Source organism: Eucalyptus grandis, chromosome 5 (genome assembly GCF_016545825.1).
Source record: "Eucalyptus grandis isolate ANBG69807.140 chromosome 5, ASM1654582v1, whole genome shotgun sequence".
Taxonomy (NCBI): domain Eukaryota; kingdom Viridiplantae; phylum Streptophyta; class Magnoliopsida; order Myrtales; family Myrtaceae; genus Eucalyptus; species Eucalyptus grandis.
In genome coordinates, this window is record NC_052616.1 from 4,112,247 (window position 1) to 4,126,874 (window position 14,628).

General features: G+C 43.5%; 3 protein-coding genes across 3 annotated transcripts; 2 read left to right on the forward strand and 1 right to left on the reverse strand.

The window, feature by feature from the left end:
* On the forward strand, positions 1-5,687 carry LOC104443601 (SNF2 domain-containing protein CLASSY 4). Its single transcript, XM_039314057.1, has 3 exons — positions 1-1,968; positions 2,772-2,927; positions 3,370-5,687. The coding sequence occupies exons 1-3, from the start codon at positions 211-213 to the stop codon at positions 5,287-5,289; spliced, it is 3,834 nt and encodes a 1,277-aa protein (XP_039169991.1). The 5' UTR covers positions 1-210; the 3' UTR covers positions 5,290-5,687.
* A 579-nt stretch (positions 5,688-6,266) lies between these two features.
* Positions 6,267-7,749, forward strand: LOC104443602 (60S ribosomal protein L37a). Its single transcript, XM_010057096.3, has 5 exons — positions 6,267-6,375; positions 6,655-6,694; positions 7,084-7,172; positions 7,240-7,322; positions 7,427-7,749. Exons 1-5 carry the CDS (start codon positions 6,373-6,375, stop codon positions 7,488-7,490), a joined length of 279 nt encoding a protein of 92 aa, XP_010055398.1. The 5' UTR covers positions 6,267-6,372; the 3' UTR covers positions 7,491-7,749.
* A 2,294-nt stretch (positions 7,750-10,043) lies between these two features.
* Positions 10,044-13,203, reverse strand: LOC104443603 (cyclic nucleotide-gated cation channel beta-1). Its single transcript, XM_010057097.3, has 3 exons — positions 12,487-13,203; positions 10,789-11,522; positions 10,044-10,442 (listed from the first exon to the last, which is right to left on the reverse strand). Exons 1-3 carry the CDS (start codon positions 12,686-12,688, stop codon positions 10,224-10,226), a joined length of 1,155 nt encoding a protein of 384 aa, XP_010055399.2. The 5' UTR covers positions 12,689-13,203; the 3' UTR covers positions 10,044-10,223.
* Between the last annotated feature and the right edge of the window lie 1,425 nt (positions 13,204-14,628).

The following is a 14,628-nucleotide window of genomic DNA, read 5'->3' on the forward strand; positions in this document are numbered from 1 at the left end:
CCGCTCTTTCTCGAGAGAGCTCTTCCGCGCGCGGCCAAGGCATTGATCTCTCTCTCCTCTTCTTTCCTTCCTTTTTTAACCCCTGTTGCTTTTTGAGGACTGTCAGTGTAGACGATAATGCGGTTGCGCTTCTCGAATTCTTTTTTATTCTTTATATTTTTGGTTTATGGCTGAGGGACGGATGGTTCTCGTTCTCGTGTTGCTTCGTAGATGAGTTACACCGTGCCGGTCGCGAAGCGGACTCGGGCGCAGACCCGTTCGGGCGGCCGTCGCGATCGTCCTCGTCGTCGGAGGGAGGGAGCAGTCGTCGCGGGAGGTGTCGACGGGGACGTGGAATTCTTGGGGGTAGCGTCTCCGGCGTCGCAGAAGGGGCGGAATTCGAGCAAGGGTTTGGCGGAAGCGGAGGACGTGATATCGATTGACTCGGGCGATTCTGGTGATTTGGGCGGCGGTGGCGATGGGGCGCTGCGCGTGGTCGCGGGGACCGGGGTTTGTGATTCTGCGGCGTCGAGTTCTTGCGGCGTGAAATTAGGGAGGCCGCGTGCCGGTTCTGCCTGCGGCGATCGTGATGAAGAGGCTGTTTCTAGTGATGAGCCGGTCGAGGATCGCGCTGTGTTGGGTTCGGATTCGACAATGTGCGGGAATCAAGAGGGTCCTCTTGAGAATAGTGGGGCTGCTGTGGTGGGGGGAGATGGAAGCATTGGTGAAAGTGGTGGCTCCAAATGTGATGGTGGAAAGAACGAAAATTTGACGTCCTCTCCTGGTGGAGGAATGGTAGATACCGGTGCCTCAAAGGTCGATGAGGAACAGAACCATATTGAAATTATTGAGGTGTCGGATGAGATGGAGACGTCTTCTAGTGAGGATGAGATGTCGTCGAGTGAGGATGACATCACAGATTATGAGGATGAGGATTACGTGGGCAAGGAATCAATGAGTTCTGTTAGCATGGATAACTCGAGTTCTTCTAGTGAGGAGGAAGTAGGAGATAGTAAAGATTCGAGCCAATGTGAGTTTACAGAAGAAGAAAGTGCTTTCAATGGACCTCAAGAAGGGAAACCCACGCCCGATTTGAAAAACAGGAAAGCAAGCCCACATAACATTATAGAAGAAGAAAGTGCTTCTGACCGACCTCAAGAAGGGACACCCGTGCCGGATTTGAAGAAGAGGAAAGCATTTGGTTTGAAAATCCCGAGTGGTTCTCTTAGTGATGAAGATGGCAACAAAGAGAGTGCTGTTAATTTTGGTGAAGAGCGCAATTGTGTGGCACAACGAACTCGATCACATTTTGGGAGGCAATGGAGGGATACAATGAAGGTTGGCACGTTCAGCCATCCACTTGATGTTGACGATGATGATGATGATGATGAGGATCTTGGCTTATCTCAAAAGTGCCATGTCAGAGATGAAATTCTCGTTAATCAGGACAGTCACTGTGTAAGAGACAAAACTGAATTTGCTGCCGTGTCAAACTATATAAAAGCTAGATCGAAGTCATGTATAGATCAATCTAAGGACGATAAAGATGACGACATCTCTCATAGTGAAAAGCACAACCCAGAAAATTTTTCATCCAAATCCATTAAGAGACAAGCTGTTTCAAACATGGATGATGGTGCAGAATGTCCGCTGAAGGAATGTGGGAATGGTGAAGATTTTCCATTCCTATCCAAGAGAAAGCGCGTTCGTTCTCCCCAAGATTACGATGTCATCAAAATTCTGGTGGATTCTATATGGGATAAGGGGGAGATTACCCCCAAAGAAGCAGATGCTTTTAGAGACACAACTTGTGAAGGAGAAACAAATAGGCAAAGCAATGAATGGATTCTTCCATTGAAATTTACATTTGGAGAAGAGGAACCAAAGCAGGTGGAGAAATCAGATTACGAGAAAGAACTGGACAAGCTGTGGGATGAACTTGACTTTTGTCTCCGGGCTAGTGAGATTGACTCTTATAATGCCGATCTGGTAAGTGGAGAGCGAAACATCTCTCTTCCTTTTAAATTAAGGATGCAATAATTATACTTTGTCATCATTTTAAGACCATTTTGCTTGGTTTAGAGTAACTGCAATTCTTCATTTTTCTCACATTATAGTGGAGCCACGTTATGAATTAGTTTGTCATGCTTACTGAAAACTTTGGTCTAATTTCATGTGGAGATTGTGTTAGATTTCCTTCTGAGCTGGGATGTTGTCAAGTTTCAGCATTTTGTGGAAATAGGCTATATCCGAAGCACTTATTATATCAGCTGTCAGCGTGTCACGCCCTAAACAAACACAGGCAACTTAGCCTTGTATTTGCATACCCGGATGACTAAGCAGCCTCAAGTGTATACTTCCTTCTAGCTCTGGTAGCCAGGACCTCCAATGTTCTTTTGACACACATTTGAAAGACATCATTTCAAATTGGAATATATTTGATTCATCGCATCAGTAGTTGCTAATTTTCTTGGCTCTGGGTTGCCTTATTTTTTGCATGATTTAGTGAAACATCACGTCTGTTTACACAAAACTGGTGTTTAATACTTCTGTATTGCTCTCTCCATATGTGATTACAAGGAGTAATTCTCTTGTGCACGTGCTAAAAGTTCAACACAAGTCCGCTGCATCAGAATGATAGTATCCTGGCCTGGTTTATTTGATAGACCTCAGTATCTAGAAATCTGCATTTAATTTGTAATATGTTAATATCTTAGTTTACATATACGTCACAAGAGCTTTTTTGATGCCATAAGTTTGACTGATTTAAAGTAGCTCATCTTTGCTCCCAGGTTGAAAGCAAAGATGTTGACCCTCAGCCTGACTTTGATAGAGTGACCCTTTGTAGTCAGGGGAATCATGAGTTTATTCTCGATGAAGAAACCGGAGTCAGATGCAAACATTGCTTGTTTCTGCAGCTGGAGATCAAATATGTTGTACCACCATTTGTAAGCCCTGAAATCCTTTTCTGCTTATGACCTGGTTTTTGATTCCTCTGTGTTGGCTACCCTGGGTGTCAGCTCAGGAGAACGTACTCTTTCGATCTGCAATTTTATCCCACTTAAAATGACATAGATTAAGTTTGGATTCATGTTCAGTGGATTTGGAGAGAATTTCATATTTCCATTAGATTGCGCTGTCTGTAAATTCTACTCTTAAAAAATATAGCAAAGGGTGGATTAAATGAATCCAGTTTGAGATGATGTAGCTTAAATTCTAAGGAAGGATACTTTCGTGACTTGCTTTCTTCATATTTTCTTGGGTTCAGTCATTAATTAATTAACTGATGATTAGAGAAATTTGATTAGAGTTCACTTTCTCTTCATCTGCTTTATGATTTAGAAATCTTATGAGGCTTATGACTTCTATCTTTATGCCTACACTTTTCAGAGTAATGATCCCTTGGAAAGGTCAGGGCAAAGAGTCTTTGGTAGATATGATTACGAGGACTATTTGCTTGAAAAGATTCGCTCTCAAGACTCCAGTTGCAATCTCCAAGCTGGCCTTCCCTCGGCCAATGTGCATGGCACGGTTTGGGACTTAATTCCTGATGTAAGGAGTGACTTGTATCCACATCAACGTGAAGGGTTCGAGTTCATTTGGAGAAATATAGCAGGAGGCATTCAGCTTGATGAGCTGAGAAGGCAAAAAACAGTTGGCTGTGATGGCGGATGTATCATATCACATGCTCCTGGAACTGGAAAATCTCGGCTGACTATTGTTTTTCTTCGAACGTATATGGAACTGTTTCCAAGTTGCCGGCCCGTGATCATTGCTCCTCGGAGCATGCTCCTCACATGGGAAGAAGAGTTTCAAAAGTGGAAGGAGGATATACCATTTCATAATCTCAACAATCCGGAGCTTTCTGGGAAGGAAAGTAAGGCAGCTTTGAGTGTTCTTAAACATGGAGACCAGAGCACCAAACATGTTCGTATGGTGAAGCTATATTCATGGACAAAAGAAAGCAGCATCCTGGGAATAAGTTACACACTCTTCAAGTCCCTTACGGGGCAAAATAGGAAAGTTGGTTCACCTCGACATACAACTGAAGATGAGCAGAGGAAAATACTTCTAGAGTTTCCTGGTCTTTTAGTCCTTGATGAAGGACATACTCCTCGCAATGATCAGAGCCTGATCTGGAAGGCTTTGTGTAAAGTGGAAACACAAAGACGCATCATTCTGTCCGGAACTCCTTTCCAGAATAATTTTGACGAGCTCTTTAATACTCTCTGCTTGGTGAGGCCAAAATTTGCTGAAAGAATTTCACTGGAGTGCTATGGTAATTTTTCTGTAAAGCATGGACGCAAAAGAAGCAAGGTGAGAGAGGAATGGGATGTGATGGCCCGATCTATACTAAAAAAGGACAAGGATGCACTAGAGAAGCTCAAAGCTATGATTAATCCATTCGTGCATGTACACAAAGGTATCATACTTCAAGAAAGACTTCCTGGGTTGCAGGACTCTGTGATTGTTCTTCGGCCAGGAAAATTACAGAAGAGCCTCCTTGAGAATGTGCAAAGCATGAAGAATCCGTTTCTTTTGAGTCACCTTGTCTCCTTGATATCCGTTCATCCATCTCTCTTCTCTCAGTGCTCTGTATCTGAGAGTGAAGGGTTAACAGTTGACATAAGTGAGTTAGAAAGCCTTAGAAAGAAACCAGAAGCCGGGGTCAAAACCAGATTTCTTATGGAACTCATCCGTCTTTGTGAGGCTACGCATGAAAAGGTCCTGGTTTTTAGCCAATTCATTGTTCCCTTGAGCTTTATAAGGGACCTGCTCAAGTCCAATTTTCATTGGACAGATGGCAAGGAACTGTTGTACATGGATGGACAGGCTGACATCAAGCAGCGCCAATCCTCCATTAATGCCTTCAATGACCCAACGAGTGAAGTGAGGGTGTTGCTTGCCTCTATAAAAGCATGTTCCGAAGGGATTAGTCTGGTGGGTGCTTCAAGGGTCGTGTTAGTAGATGTTGTATGGAATCCGTCAGTTGAGAGGCAGGCCATAAGCCGTGCCTACAGACTTGGACAGAAGAATGTAGTCTATATTTATCATCTGATCACTTCTGGGACAATGGAGGCTGAGAAATACTGTCGACAGGTGGAGAAGGACAGGTTGTCCAAGTTAGTGTTCGCTTCATCGGATGGGACTGGCAATCCTGGACAAAAAGTCACCTCAACGGGATCGGATGATAAAGTCCTGGAAGAGCTGATACATCATTCTACCCTCAGCGATATGTTTGAAAAGATAATTAACCAGCCCAAGGAGTCTAACTTGATCGAGGCTTTTTTTAATTTGGTGGACACTTAGCAGGCATTTGTTTAGGATGTCTTTGTACAGATTCTGCGAGTTCAGGGGAAGGAAAAAAGCTACAGACTATGCTCTCTTACTTATAGCTTATAGTTCTCTTCTGTTTTGGGTAGGGGTTCTAAAGACATTTTGGTGGACCATTCACGGACATCTGTTTAGGATGTCTCTTTGCACATATTCTGCCACTTTAGGGGAAGGGAAAAAGCTACAAGGTTATGGTCTTCTACTTATAGTTCTCTTCTGTTTTGGGTCGGGGTTCCATTGACACTATGGTTGTGAGGTCCCTGACCATTCTTTTGTAGATATACAGATGTCTAGATGACACCACCAATGCGGCATGGCTTGGCATGTGCTCCTTTTGAGAAATGAAATTTCTACTGTCCATCTCATTAAATGTCCGTGATGCCGGTAGTGTCTGTCGGGAATTTCAACCGAATGGAAGGTGTCGGCAAGGCGAAAGCCGTGCTAAATTGCTATCGTTTGGGTGAAATTCAATTCTTAAAGTGAACCTTGAATCTTAAATCCTCATTTTTACTCCAACTAGGAGTTTTCACAGATTCATCGTGCTTCTTGAAATTGGAAGAATCGTCGCCCTCTAGACCGACGGAGGACATTGCCATTGTTGATTTTTTGTTCTCAAACTCTGATAATTCGCTCTAGAGTGCTTGAATTTCTAGCCAAATCGTGACCGATTTAGAAATAATTTTATCCTCGCCGTTTAACTTCGGCAATGCATGCTAGAGTAAACGTCGCGACCTCAGTTCGATCTGGTCCGATCCCCCTGCTCAAATACTAATAGCAATCAATTTGGCCTCGATTGACACAGATCTCTAGAGCTGATTGCACAGAAAAGTAAAGAGCAGGGGGTCGATCGAGACCGGGCTAGAACTTCAGGGGCCATATTCGAAATTTCCCAATTTATGTTCGTTGGAAATCTAATCGAAGTGTGCGACTACATAAACGTATAAAAGGCGAAATAAAAGTGGTTTTAGCCAAACCCTAAACAGTCTGCTCCGCTCCAGTCGCCGCCTCCGCTCCAGTCGCCGCCTCCGCTCGGTTGCTGCTCCATCTCGCACGCCAGCCATGGTTCCCTCTTTCTCTCTCTCTCTCTCTCTAGATTTGCAGTGGAGCTTCATGGTCTTGTTCTAGGACGTCTTCGTTTTGTGCAATGACGTGAGTTATTGCTCCACATTCGCGCAATTTTCTGTGATCGTATGATGCGATTGAGCGGGATGACGTGCATATATGAGCTCGAACGTCGACCGCAACTGGGTCGTTTACGTGCATTGTGTTTGCGTTTTTTGAGGGTCTCTTCCAGTTTTTCGAAAAACTCAATGCACTTCGCACCGTTTGCTTTGTTTGCAGACCAAGAGGACGAAGAAGGCAGGCATTGTCGGCAAGTACGGTAAGGATCGCGACGATCTTATAGGCAATTCCTAGGTGCAAATAGCTAATTGTCGAATGAATGCAAGGCGTCGACCGTGCCGACCTCGGGAATTATGGGCATTGGTGTCTGAAAGGGAGACGTGGGTTGGATTAAGGACTTCTGTTGATGAACTTGGATGTGCTGAAATAGTGCAGAGGCCTGTTGGCACTGCTTTCTTTCTGATTCAACTCTGTCGCGTATTGGGCAATCCGGGAATCTTTATGTCGCAAATTTGCGAGGATGATTAGATTTGTGGCCTCAAGATAGGGATAGGAATTGGGTCTAGTGGAATTTTCTTTAAGGTCCAATGCCAAAGTCATTTGCTTTACGAGACGTTGCTGAATGGATCGACTTGCTGCGAATTGCAGGCACCCGTTATGGGGCGAGTCTGCGTAAGCAGATTAAGAAGATGGAGGTCAGCCAACACAGTAAATATTTCTGCGAGTTTTGTGGGAAGGTAAATCCTTTTGATGCTGTTTTGTAGTATTGCTTCTTCATTGTCTTTCTAACTCTGTTCTTCACAGTATGCTGTGAAGAGAAAGGCTGTAGGAGTCTGGGGATGCAAGGATTGCGGTAAAATCAAGGCAGGCGGGGCGTACACCTTGAAGTGAGATATCTTGTTTCGATACCGTTTCTTTCGTGCTTCGCCTTATCCATGTCAGGACGAATGACTGAATTAGTTTCTTCTCGTCTTCAATTTCTATGTTACAGCACTGCTAGCGCTGTGACGGTAAGGAGTACAATCCGGAGGCTGAGGGAGCAAACTGAAAGTTGAATGGCCATTCGCCACTTCAACCATTTTTGTTAGCAGCTTATTGCTTAGATTAAAAAAACGACGTTTTCTTTGAAAGCATCTTCTTCTTCGGTTGTTGTTTCGCTTTCATTCCTCTTTTTTTTTTTTAATTTAAAAGCATCTGCTAGGATCATAATTAGATAGAGCAACTGTCCTGTCTGCAGCCTTTTTGTCTGATCGGCAGAATGTCATGTTTTGATCGTCAATTTAAAGATTCTATTGGCAATTTTTTATTTTTTTTGTTGTTGTTGGTCCTGTTGATAGACTGTATCCCGGCATTCGTGCGATTCAGATTCCTATTTGCTCCCAGTACATAATATCTTCCACCTTTCTTGCCAATTTTTATGAATTGGCCAGAGGCTGATGTTGTGTTAGTATCGAAATTTATGTAGAAAGGCTAGTCTTGACGCGTGAATTAAATGAACTCGAGCACTTTGTCTAAGGTCGGGGATATTGCAAACACCATTTCGCGAGAACTCATTAGTGACACTTTTAGTAATTCATGTGCTAGTACTCTTGTCAAAATAGCTCGATCAAGTACCACTATATGGCATCTCATTTAATAACATTAATGATGGATTAAGCCCTTGTAAGTTTCACTCAACCTTCTAAAGCCCTTTGGGGAATACAAATTGTGCTTGGTTACCTCTATATGGCATTTTATTTAATAGCATTAATGATGGATTAAGCCTCTGCAAGTTTTACTCTTAGCTAATGAATTTTGGGTTCAAGTAGTTTTTGGCCAAATTTTTTTTGCAATGGACTTTAGTTATGGTACTTGTATTTTTTAGTTAGAAAAGAAATCAAACCCTTCCGTTGGTGGCTGTTGACCCTCAAGCGACTTTGACAAGGGCTACACTACCAAAGTGAGGGGCCACCTGAGGTCGCATCACCTCGAGTGGCGTGCAAATCAAGCGATCGTCGCCTGGGGTCGCACAACCTTGAGCGAGAGTCGTCAAAGGGCGCATGGGTTGCATAACCCTTGTAGGCCCTTCACTAGCCACTCATTAGTCCCTCGGTTAGATTTGGCCTCGACGACCACCCTTGCGTGAAGAAGATGAATAGTTACAAGAATAGGTAAAATCAGAAAAATAAAGAATTGATAAGGATAATTTTGAAAAGAAAAAAATAATAATTATAAAGCTCTTTCAAAATGCTTGTCAAAACACTTCAATATTTCTTCAAGAGACTTTGTAGTTTAAAAGCCCATCGGGAAAGCTAAATTAAAGACATTCTATATCCTGAAGGTGACCGCTAGTAGTGTCTTTCCATAGGTGATAAGTAATAATTTTTAGAATCCAGAATCCTATTTTAAAAAAGGTACTGAGCATTTGAAATAGCAACTTTCTTGATAAATGCAGGCTGATGAACAAAGCAATTGCAATCTGCGATCAAGTGTGTTCTCCATATTTCTCTAACATCACCTCTATATCATCAATACCTGAAATTTCTTTCCAGTTCTTTCTGTTTTTTTGGTCGAAATTTTCTTTCTAATTCATTACAAAATTTTACAAGAAGAAAGAAGGCTTTGCTATTAAAGTAATGTCAGCGCGACCATCCATCCATCCATCATAGGCAACATCCTTCGGTAAAGAACAAAAGAAATAATCCTTGCCACCAAAATTAACAGATGACTATTTGGCGACCCACGATTGATGGAGAATCATTACAACTACGATACCAACATGGCCAGATGAGTGGGCACGGAGGGAGAGAGAGAGAGAGAGAGAGAGTCCCTTCCAGCATAAAGGTCTAATGCCATCGACCAGATTCATCATCAAAATGCCAATAACATCATCTACACAAAATGGAGAGAACAAAACTAAACCCACGGATGGATAATCGCTAAACTCAGCCAACAGATAGAGCAGATGCATAAATGGAAATGATAACCACTCAAATTCTGAACTTCCTAGTCATAGCCAGGCCACGCCACGACACTCCTTCCTTGATGAGAATTGGATGCGAAACACAGCTCAATGTATAAATCCTAAAAACAGAAATACCGACGACGATGCATATGATCAGATGACCCTAAGGCTACATTTGATCGTTTAGATTTCTAATTAAGATAAGACTTAATAAGATAAGATATGAAATCCTGTAATTTTTTTTATATCTTGTCAATTATTTGGTGATTCACATCATTAAAGTCGAATATGTTCACAACATATATATATATAAACAGCATATCATTGTAAATGAACCTAAATGTTCATAAACGGAGGTGGAGAAAATCTCTCGTAACACTATTCCTTAATTTATTTTTATTTTATTTTTCCTTGTTTTAAATATTATTTTCTTTATTATTTCTTTTTTTCTCCTTAAATTTTTCTATTCATTTTTATTTTCGAAACAAGATTACAAACGCGTCTTTTGGGTAAAAAATTGTTCGGAACAAAAATAGTTTTTTCTATTTCCATTCCCTGAAACAATTTTTGAACATAAACATAAACAAAAGCACTCTTACAACTACGATACCAACGTGGCCAGATGAGTGGGCTTGGAGAGAGAGAGAGAGAGAGAGAGAGTCCCTTCCAGCGTAAAGGTCGCATGCCATCGACCAGATTCATCATCAGAATGCCAATATTATCATCTACACAAAATGGAGAGAACGAAACTAAACCCACGGATGGATACTCGCTAAACTCAGCCAACAGATAGAGCAGATGCATAGTTTATGATGGCAATGATGAATCACTGAACATGACATTCTCAATCTTCGTCAAAATACTTCTCCTCGGCATCGTCATTGGCCTCCCTAAGCCAGTGATCATCCAGGGTCTCATCCTCATCTATTTTGGAGTAATCCAAGTGCTGGTGATCTTCTCCTGACAAAAACTTCTGCTGCATAATGTAAGTGAACTGATCCATCTGGTCCTGAATTTCCATAGCAGATAAAGTTTCGCCTTCCATCTGCCCTGCAGCGGCAGTCTGCATACCGTCATCCAACAATGCAAGTGGTTACCATTTTAGGGTACAAAATGAACTCAAAAACGTCATAAACAACCTTTGTCCTGCATGAAAGAGAAGGGTCTTCATGACAGTTGGAATTCTGATTTGCTCAATGATATCATTTATCTTCATGAATATATCTAATCCGTCCATGCCACCAGAATTATCTTTCAGTTCTTCAGATTAATTAATATTGATGAAAATATTGCTTCATGTCTTACACTGAGGGTTTGTATTGTATTGGAAAGGACAAGCAATAGGGAACCCATAGAGTCCTTAGAAGGAGTTTTAAAAGCCCAAGAGGATTACAATCTTCACAAATTACCTCCGCGTGATTGGAAGGGGCAGCAGATCCATTGGCTTTCATGCTGTGATCTCCTTTTGCTGGCTCCAAACCCCCCTCATCCTCCTCCTCCTCGCGATTGGAAGGGGCAGCAGATCCATTGGCTTTCATGCTGTGATCTCCTTTTGCTGGCTCCAAACCCCCCTCATCCTCCTCCTCCTCGCGATTGGAAGGGGCAGCAGATCCATTGGCTTTCATGCTGTGATCTCCTTTTGCTGGCTCCAAACCCTCCTCCTCCTCCTCCTCCTCCTCCTCCTCCTCCTCTTCTTCCTCTTCTTCCTCTTCCACCTCTTCCACTTGATTTCTTTCCATACCAATCCAGTCCCTCTCAGCAACACCTAACCTTTGCTGCTCCCTCCGTATCTCTGCAACCAAAAAAGCTTCTTCTGACCTCCTCATCAATGTCTCCGACCACCTCTCCCCTGGCCTGGCCATACTCCTCCCACTAGGATCCTGGAACTTCCCCACATACTCATGGTGCAAATATGGCTCTCTCCCCCTCATAGCATCCTCCGAAAAGTATTGCCCATCAGATATTAGCTTATTAAGGTAAGCTCTCCTGCGATTTTTAACAGTGATTGATCTCGACCGTAACTCATCCGAAGTTGGACTCATGATGGTCCTCAGGTGATTCAGATGCCAGTTTATTTCATAGTCATCCTTGAGCGCATCAAATTCTCGAAGCTCATCGCTCGTCAAATGAGTTCCATAACGTTCTGTATATCAACAAAAGAGGGAACGGCGGTTATTAAGATCACTAAATTTCTCATTTACCATCTAGCTCTAGAAAGGCCTATAATGTAGGAATCTGACCGCCTAGGTTAGAAACTCTCATGCTAGAACAAACACAGAGTCATACAAAAGCCATAAGAACATTACATTGAGTGCGATCCTCATCATATGAGGATCTCAAAACAAGGGAAATCAATGTCATCTGAAACAAGCTTATAGAGAATTATATCAAATCCAACTATTCATCATTGCGAGAACACTAAAGATAAAAGCAATCAACTCACAAAGGAAGAACAGGAATCTAATTGAGGATGGTAGATTCAACGAATTAATCACTATGACCATGGAGAATGGGTGCACTGACGGATAGAAAAAGAGCACAAACACAATGAAATATAAGTTCACAGCCACCCCCATCAAGTCCCGCAGCCCGAACAAACGGGCCTAAAGACCACAGAAGGATGATGAGATCACCACCCGTCCCAAGACACAAACCAAGCATCACCCAAAATCGAGTAACATTAAAATTCCGTGATTCTACCAAAACTACATCGCAAGTGTTCAATCATAACATCCACCTTGTTCTTCTTGAGGTCCACAAAATTCAATAGAAAGCATCCAAACACATCCCCCATCCTCCCCGCCCCCCAAAAAAAAAAAACACTAAACCCGCCCCAGATTATTCATTTTATTATCACACAAACTCACTTCAGGACACGCCGCCCAACATCGCCGGAACTAATTCATCTATCAGTCGCTAGCAACAGCGACACTTCCAATTCTCTGTTCACAATCACATACAAATGTGAACATATCTTTCCTTCACCTTCCATATTGAACTGATTCCGCTGGAATAGGAACATACAATCAGACCTTACGAAATCACCCATTAAAAAAAATGAATAAATCGACGCGATTGCTTGCACAGAGGGAGAGAGAGAGAGAGACCTAAGAAAACGGCGACGTCGCGAGAGAGGAGGTCGAGGAAGATGGACTTGCGCTGAGCGGAACCGGAGGCCCGTGGCTGGACGGCGCGGGGGAAGTAGAGGTTCTCCAGGGACGACAGCCTCTCCGCTATCCTCTCCTTCGCTTCTCCGTTCATCTGCCCGCCGCCGCCGCCGCTCCTCCTGCTCGTGCTCGTCTCCGCCATCGTCTCTCTCTCTCGCCGCCGTCGTCGCCAGCGTCTCTGCGCGAGAGCGGTGTAGAAAATGTTCTTCAGAGGAGTTCCAAAGTCGGCGTCTTTCAAAGCTTCAGAAGCTTTGTGCAGTCACGGTGATGTCACGTGATATGCGAGCGACGTCGTTGAACCGGATCGTTACGGGCCCAATAGCTTCCACGCGGTTCATGAGCCCTCTTTAGCCCCGGCGATCACTTCCACCCTTGTCAAATCAAATCGTTACAGGCCCAACAACTTCGACGCAGTTCATCCCTAATCCTAGAGTTGGAGCTGCACCTTGTTTAGCCCCTTTCTGGTCCCAGCGATCACTCCCGCCCTCCTCAAACTGAATCGTTACAAGCCTACCAGCTTTCGCATAGTTTGTCCCTGAACCTCACATTTCTAGTTGGGTTATTGGCACTGACACCATTGTAAGAGCCGACCTCTAGCCTCACTTGTCAATGATATTATTCACTTCAGGCCAAAGCCTGTATGATTTTGTTCTTCTAGGTTTTGCCCAAAAAAAATCCTTATTGGTCGTTAAGACTAGCGCTAATAGCACATCATCTCATCAAACCCAAGTGACGTGGGATTTGTTTCATTCTTGCCACCATGCCATCCTACGGTCAAAGCCATACTTTGGGCGTGTTTGGTTAGACTTTTGGGAAAAGTCCTTTAGAAAAAATAAAGGGCTTTAAAGAGGCTTTTTAAATTGTAAATTATATTTGGTAAATCGTAACATAAAAATTCATTGCGAAATATCCTGGAGCAAAATAATGGTTGGCGGCAGCCATTGTCTGAGATTGCCAAACCTCAAGCAACCCTTAGAGACCACCGGCAAGGACGCCTGGGGTTTGGCGACCTAGGCAAGACCCTTGCCTAAGGTAGCGTGGCCTTAGTGAGGGCCACTTGCGATCAAGTGACCCTCGGTAAGGGTCACGCTACCCTAGCCGAGACCTCGTCAAGGTCGCTAACCACAGGCGAGACCCTTGCCTGAGGTTGCGTAGCCTCGACGAGTTCGCCTGTGGTCGATGACCTCGGTGAAGTCTCGGCTAGGGTCACACAACCCTCGGCGCAACAGCCCTCACCTAAGGTCTCACCTAGGTCTTGCGACCCTCGGCAAGACCCTCACCTAAGGTCGCGTGACCCAGGCAAGGCCTTCGGAGAGGGTGGCTACGCCGGGGGTCATGTGACCCTAGTGACCTCAGGCAAGGGTCTCGACGAGGGTCGCGCGGCCTAGATAAGGCCGGAGGTCACGTGACTCACTAGCGACCATCGCTTGGGTTATTGTGACTATCGCTAGCCTCTCTTTGCTACGTTGCCGGCCCTCCGCAACCTTGCGCAACCCATACATCTGCCTCAACAAAGAAGATGAACAATGTTTCACAAGGGTTTATCGAAGGCTCAGCCTTCTCCTAATGGGGTTTGTAAAATTTTCCCAAACACCCAATATTTGGCCAAAAGGTCTTTAGGTGTCCAAAGCCCATTTTCAAAGCAAGTCCCAAACGCACTCTTTGTTTAAACCCTCTTTGGCCCCAACAATCGCTTCCCATCTTCATTGGATCAAGTCATTACAAAATCTTTGAAACTTTTGTTTTTATTTTTATTTTCTCAAATTAGTCGCTCCATTATTATCCAAATCTACTTCATATTACTAAGTATGTGGGAACGAATGGAAATGAGAACCACTCAAATTCTGAACTTCCTAGTCATAGCCAGGCCACGCCACGACACTCCTTCCTTGATGAGAATTGGATGCGAAACACAGCTCAATATATAAATCCTAAAAACAGAAATACCAACATGGACGATGCATATGGTCAGATGACCCTAAGGCTACATTTGATCGTTTGAATTTCTAATTAGGATAAGATTTAATATGATAAGATATGAAATCCTGTGATTTTTTTACATCTTGTCAATTATTTGGTGAT

Excerpts from the sequence above, each read along its gene's own strand:
- LOC104443601 (XM_039314057.1), top strand. The coding sequence starts at position 211 with ATGAGTTACACCGTGCCGGTCGCGAAGCGGACTCGGGCGCAGACCCGT. Across the intron at positions 1,969-2,771 it reads ACTCTTATAATGCCGATCTG|GTTGAAAGCAAAGATGTTGA; the intron begins GTAAGTGGAGAG and ends CTTTGCTCCCAG. Across the intron at positions 2,928-3,369 it reads AATATGTTGTACCACCATTT|AGTAATGATCCCTTGGAAAG; the intron begins GTAAGCCCTGAA and ends TACACTTTTCAG.
- LOC104443602 (XM_010057096.3), top strand. Across the intron at positions 6,695-7,083 it reads AGGCATTGTCGGCAAGTACG|GCACCCGTTATGGGGCGAGT; the intron begins GTAAGGATCGCG and ends TGCGAATTGCAG. Across the intron at positions 7,173-7,239 it reads TCTGCGAGTTTTGTGGGAAG|TATGCTGTGAAGAGAAAGGC; the intron begins GTAAATCCTTTT and ends TGTTCTTCACAG.
- LOC104443603 (XM_010057097.3), bottom strand. The coding sequence starts at position 12,688 with ATGGCGGAGACGAGCACGAGCAGGAGGAGCGGCGGCGGCGGCGGGCAG. Across the intron at positions 11,523-12,486 it reads CGACGTCGCCGTTTTCTTAG|AACGTTATGGAACTCATTTG; the intron begins GTCTCTCTCTCT and ends GTTGATATACAG. Across the intron at positions 10,443-10,788 it reads CCCCTTCCAATCACGCGGAG|ACTGCCGCTGCAGGGCAGAT; the intron begins GTAATTTGTGAA and ends GACGGTATGCAG.